Source organism: Chelonoidis abingdonii, chromosome 9 (assembly GCF_003597395.2).
Source record: "Chelonoidis abingdonii isolate Lonesome George chromosome 9, CheloAbing_2.0, whole genome shotgun sequence".
Classification (NCBI taxonomy): Eukaryota; Metazoa; Chordata; order Testudines; family Testudinidae; genus Chelonoidis; species Chelonoidis abingdonii.
Window position 1 is genome coordinate 1795536 of NC_133777.1, and position 6662 is coordinate 1802197.

Here is a 6662-nt window from a genome sequence, read left to right on the forward strand (position 1 = left end):
TATCATGGGGGGACGCTCACCACTCGATAGTGCCTTCTATGGGCTGGGTGTGGTATTGTGATTTTTCTTCTTTGCTCCTGATGCCCCGTCAGCTGCTGACCTGGCCAGGCAGGTCTTCAGTGGCGCAGCCCTCTGGCCAAATCACACAGCGTCAATATGCAATAATGAACGTCTCCTGGGGTAACAAAGGTCCAGCTAGGACTATCACTGTACCCTTGTTAGTGTCTTCAGCCCTGTCTCTGGGCTCAGGTCTCAGCCCCTCCTGGGCTAACTTTAAATCCTTCTATGTCCCCAGGGGTTTCTCCCTGGAAACCTTCTGTCTTCCCTGGCTCTCACTGCCCCAGGTCTCCAGCCAGGTCATCTGTCAAGTTTAGTCCCCTTCTGAGAGGTAACTAAGAGTTCACTAGACAGTCTGGCTACCCTTCCCCTGGGGGAGGGATAGTTCAGTGGTTTGAGCATTGGCCAGCTAAACTGAGGGTTGGGAGTTCCATCCTTAAGGGGGCCATTTAGGGATCTAGGGTGGAAAAAAAATTGATTTAGTTGGGGAATTGGTCCTGCTTTGGGCAGGGAGTTGGACTCAATGACCTCCTGAGGTCCCTTCCAACCCTAATATTCTATGATCAGCCCCATCCCTAAGCCCTTTAAATTCCAGCCCTTTGTTTGGGCTTCTAAATAAGCTAAAGTCACTGGATAAACCCTATTCAGGAACAATAGAGTGGGCCACGGTGACACTACATCAAAGATGCCAGTGTTCGAGTTACTGACAACCCAGAAGAACAGGAACTGGAATGTTTATAGATTCCTGTTCCAACTGGTAAATCACAAGATGGGGCGTTGATGGGGCTCTATTACAGACACCAAACCAGAAGAAGGAACAGGATAAGCAGCTCTTTAAACCTTTATCTCTAATATATAGAAAGAACGATTTTGTTATCATGGGGGTTTTCAGTCTGCGGGACATGTGCTATGGGTCTCATGCTGCCTTGTAGCTTCTAAACATTATAAATAACTTTCTAACACAAAAAGCATCACAACCAGCTCAGAGTAATTCTATATTAGACCTGACTCTGATGGATAAAGATGAATTGATCACAGAACTAAAACATGATGGTTGCCTAGGTACAAGTGATCACAACCTAATTTCATTTGCTATCTGCAAACAGAATACAGTTCAAAGCAGCAGTACATATACTTCGTGTTTAAGGGCCAACCTGTCTCTTTTTGCCCTTCTGCCCCTTGTCTATGTAGACTATGAGCCCTTTGGATGTTGTAAATAGACTGTTGCACAGTCTAAAAGTGTTGGTGGAGGGAGTTCAAATACGTGGCATGATGCATACACAGCCAGTAGAGTCTGAGCCAGTTTCTGTAGTGCAAAGAGACAGGAGCAGAGTCTGCCCTGCTACAAGTGCCTAGCACCGTGGAGTCTGATCTCCATTGGGGAGTCTAGCCAGTGTGGTAACAGGATATTAACAGCCAGATGGCTACCAGCCTTGCAAAAAGAGCCCACATTGGGCTTCAGGGGCAGAGCCAGGAGGCCACGGGGATAGTGAGTGGGGCTGCAAGGTTTTTTTAAAATAGTACTAGATAGTTTTATGACCATTAATGAACCTATCTAATTGTGTGAGATGAGCAAATGAACAATGGGCACCTCACTATAAGGAAAGGACAGCTGATCACCTTCACTGGTCAGGAATTATTTCTATCCATTGGGATACATTATGGAGGCTTTGGTCTTCCTTTGCAGCAACAGGAAATGGCTATTTCTGGGGGCAGAATACTGACCTGGATGGACCAGTACATGGTCCAGAAGGGCAACCTCAGCTAGTGAGTAGCCTGAGGTCTTCAGCTTCCTAGTGCAGTGGGTATGAAACACAGTTAAGTGGGGATTCTGCTACTTAACCCAGTAATGCCACAACAGGGCTAGCTACAGAAAGGTTTATAGACAATTATAGAATATCAAAGTTGGAAGGGACCTCAGGAGATCATCTAGTCCAACCCCCTGCTCAAAGCAGGACAAATCCCCAGTTTTTTGTTGTTGTTTTTTTTAACCCTAGTTCCTTAAATGACCCCCTCAAGGATTGAACTCACAACCCTGGGTTTAGCAGGACAATGCTCAAACCTCTGAGAGGTCATTTAGCCACTCTCACTTCAAGAAGGTAAGCAATAACTTTGGCTCCCTAGAAGGATGGTGGTGGTGCTCCTAAGGGTTACACCTGGACAGACCTGTATTTGGGACTGGGTATAGTGAGGAAGGTGCCTGAGAAAGATGAATAGGCAAGACAGTGCTTAAAATATGGATAATTCAAACAAACTGGGCCTGGTTGTCCTCTCATTCACACCTGGTTTACACTTCTGTAATAACTTGGAGTTACTCCCGACTGACACCAGCGTACGAAAGAGAACAAATAGCAGCACTATATTTAATGTTGTTGAGTTAAATTAAATCTGATGGAAACCAAACAGCTGTTACTTTTCAGGAACCAAAGCCCAGCTCAACTATTTCCTTTTCTCCATAAAAGTTCTACGCGTTTTCCCCTTTCTATATTAACCATGAAGTCAAAGAAGAGGAAAAACAATTTATTATAAACCACCAAAGAGGATGCACAGGAACAAAATGTATTTGTCAAGTTTGAGCAAGAAGCACAATAAGGTAGTTTAATAAGATATTCACATATTCTACAAGTGATAATTAAAATTCAAACACTGCAATTTAAAACAAAGGCCACGTTAGCATGATAGTCTGTGAATTCCTTCTTACACTTTAGATAATGAGTCAACCATTAATTTGTATTTTCCAGTGTGGGTGTCTCTACATAGGTCCTTTGCTGGTTCATTCAAGATTTATCCTCTTTTGCCTATGGGCTTTCTACAATCATGTGATATAAAATGTTCCCACGCAGCTCCTGTGCATGTATAACTGACATATTTAAAATGGATCAGAGAAACAGTACAAGCTCAACACTCACTTTGGCCATTTGAATAATCTACCATAAATACTCAGGTAGAGAAAATCTAACATGTAACTGTTTGCCATTTAATTTCTTTGCATCAAATACATTAAAAAGCCATGAGCATGACCTGTTCAAGACAAGTTCTCTTTCCCAAGAAGAACATCTGTTAATGTTAACAGCATATTCTGCATCTTTGCACTCACCATTTTCATTTCCAATTAGTGTTGATATATGGCAAAATTCAAGTATTTCCAATCCAGGAAAATGAATATATATAAATTCAAGTATAATTGAGGAGATATCTCCCTTAGAAACCAGTCAGTATATCTTGTGCATAAAAAGTATTCCATGCACTATCTTAACAGCCATGTTACTGCACAGCAGAGACGGGTGGGGTTTCAAAGTGACTAACATAACAGCTGGACAAAATATATTGAATTAGAGAAGGAAATTCAGAGCTCTTTTATTTCAGCAAAATGTCCCCTTCTATCTAGCTGAGAATGTTGATCTGCTGTTCACACTTTGCTGGAGGCAAATTTGTCTTTTCTAGCATCAGATCAGTTAACAGAGCGCAAAACAGAAACTAGTTTCTTAGGCAAATATCAAGGCAGTGCCTGTAGCATCCAGCACTGTGCGGCCAGGCACCTCCAGCGCTCCACTGCCTTTGGAAGCGGCAGTTTACTCATAAGCATTGGGTGGCTCAGTGGTTAACAGTTAAGGGTCTCTTGCAGCTCAGCTACTGGCTCAAAATCAGCCAAAGTGAGTGGTGGCCAAACTGGCCCTTACTACAGTAACGCCCCAGTCAGAACAGAGGCCCCATGGTACTGGCTGCTGCACAAACACAATGGTAGACAGAGACCTTGCCCAAAGGCCACAGTCCTGCAAATAATACTGCACGGGCAGACTGCTGGGGATTGAAACCAATGTCCCAGTGCCGCAATCCACTGCAAAGCTCTCAGTTGTAGGATTGGGGCCTCAAAAGACAAGAGGAAGGGTGGAAGACAGGAATACAACACAAGAGTGATTAGAGTAATGTCAGGCACTCTTCTCCTTAGTCATCTCAGATTTCATCCCTGACCTGGGGGAAATGAATTGTGCTATTCAGATTGGCACTTCAGCTTGATGCTGTGTGGCACCTTACTGACTGTGTTACACAAGAGACCAGGGTCTAATTTCTAAAACCAACCGACCCCTGTTCTCTCTCATGGTTTGTTCCAAAGCAGCGAGTTACTTCAGTGAGGGTAGCACAAAAAATGTAACACACACAAAAATAAGAATTTCAGACATTCTTTGTGCCTCCCTAACACTTTTCACACACCTGGCTCTTTCCCTGTCCCCATCCCCAAAAGAGTGACTGTTTACCACAGATTCATTTATGTACAATTAAGGTCTGATGCAAAGCCCATGGAAAGGAATGGAAATGCTCCCACTGACTTCAGTGAACATTGGACAAGGCTTTTAATACCATTTACACATACACACCCGGAACACAAAAAGAAGGAACATGTTTTATAAACTTGTCATCAAGAATTGAGCACTTTCAGACACCAAGGAAATAGGCATCTTAGAAATATCACAGCTTATTTAGCCAGGTTAGAGAGAGAATTTCTCATTACAAGGTGCATAGCAGGGAGACAAATGGAGCTTTGTGCTGTAAAAAGGCCATTCATGTCTTAGTACCAGCTTAACACATATATTTGGTGGTTACAGAACCAGCTGCTGCAATTTATTTAAAGTTACTTCCCAACCTGGCTCCTCTCTTCACTGGTTACTGCTCAGGTACCAGTGCTTGGATTCAGGCCAAATTTACACATTCATAATTTTCTGTTCCTAATTAACATAGCATGCAATAACTTTTGATAGAAATAACTCTGAAAAATGGATGTAGATGCAGCATGCTGAACTTTGGAGCTTGTAGCCGATTTGCGCTGGAGACATTTGCAGCCATGAAGAACATAAGAAAGAGCTCTGGCTGTTGGCAAGGAGGTTATGGAGTGATGTAGAAGTACTCTACAGAGTGAAGTTCTGACACAGACATTTGTGGACTTGGGAAACTGGATTCCAGTGAGTGATGGGGGCACTGATGGGCATGGCAGGTACTTCCTTCCAGATACAGTATCTAATGCAGACTTTTCTGATGTGTAAGGTGTAGTTCCTTTCCCAGCTAAGGTGGTCAGGAAGAAGAGGTGTGTGTGACTGGTTTCTGTTTCCTGGACAGAGGGCTCAGCATACAAAAAGTTGAGATCTGCTGGTCTACTGGATTGAATCATCCAGTTGTAGTCCAGCAAAGACTGGACATGGGGACAGTATCTATCCAGACCTCAGGCTCAGGGCTTGGAACAGGGACTAGGATCTTCCCTAGCACATTGCTACTTGACCTGCTTGTGTGTTATTTATCCATTCATATTTGAATTAGAAAAAGAGCATGGGCATCAAGGAGGACTATAGCCCTCCCCATCCCCAAACAGCTGTTTCTCTGGTAAGGGGCCGCAACAGAGAGCTGTTCAGAAAACGACAAAAGTCCGTGGTGCCCAAACTGGCATCGTGGGAAAGCTGAACCACACCTGGCATTAGGAGCAGCTCTAATCATGCTGTCTTTGGAACATCAGGGCTCTCAACCACTCACCACAACTTCACCAGAACTAGAGAGGCCCCACCCAGAGCCTGGACTATAACCACATAGACCAGACAGAAACTGCCCTGAATTTCCTTCAGGCTTTGATTCACCCACAGGCGGTGTTTGTATCTAGAAAGTGTTAACTCCCACCCCATATTCCAAACCAGGGAATAGAGCAGAAAGGGGCCGCTTGTTCCTACTGATGTAAGTAAATCAGTGATTCTCTGGAAGCAGGTGTCAGGCAGAAAAGTTTAACTTTAACCAAAGGAGAACAGGTCTTGTTAAAACGGAAACTTGATTTCGCAATGATGGGAAACCTGCCGGGCTCTTTCTTGTGCCTCTGTCTGCAGTGGGAGGGATGGAGAGACGGATCTATCCCCTTTTCACCCTTAAAGGACCGGCCAGGCTGTTGCGGAGGGTGCACGCCCCAGCCCAGGGAGGCTCCAGGTCCGTATCACGGGGGTCAGTTCTCCTGGCATGGCTGGGGGAGGGTATCTCGAGGAAGTCGGGGGCCGGTGGGAGCGGGGACACTTGGGGGAGCGCACACGGGGTACCAGTTGGCCGGGGCCGCTGGGAAGCAAAGCGGGCGAGTGGAGGAGCAGCCCCCTTCCCACCCGATGTCCCCCCTGAGCGGGGCTGAGCGGAGCCCCCAGCCCCTGCAGCCAGACAGCCCCGGCCTGCCCCGAAAGCTCCGCCTGGCCGGGCTAGGGAAATACCTTCTAGGCAGCACGTTCTCCACAAGCCCGAGTGGGTCATCACCTCCTCGTTCTTCCGGCTGGTCTCGTTGTCACTCGAGGCTTTGGTCCTGCACACGCCGCGCGAGTACAGCCAGTAGTCCGTGCCCACCGCGATGGTCATCAGGCTGAAGGCTGCGAAGGCGCCCACGGTGGTGACCAGCATCTGGACGCCTCGGTCACACATCCTCATGCTGCTTCATCGTCCGCCGGCCGCGGGCGAGGGGACGGGGCGGCTCAGGCCAGCGCCGCGGGAGCCAGGGGCTGCCCGGCTCCGCACGAAGGCGGCCCCTGCCCAAGGGGAAGCGAGGGCCAGGGCTGGCGGCGCAGGCTCCTCTGCGCCTGGCGAGCTGCAGCGGG

At 46.7% G+C, this 6662-nt stretch overlaps 1 protein-coding gene across 1 annotated transcript in view; it reads right to left on the bottom strand.

Moving 5' to 3' along the window:
- CACNG3 (calcium voltage-gated channel auxiliary subunit gamma 3) overlaps positions 1 to 6567 on the bottom strand; it is a 65637-nt gene extending 59070 nt beyond the window's left edge. Inside the window, exon 1 of the mRNA XM_032769356.2 lies at positions 6285 to 6567. Within this exon, the coding sequence (XP_032625247.1) occupies positions 6285 to 6495 (211 nt within the window). The 5' untranslated portion in view covers positions 6496 to 6567. The remainder of the gene's footprint in view (positions 1 to 6284) is intronic.
- Between the last annotated feature and the right edge of the window lie 95 nt (positions 6568 to 6662).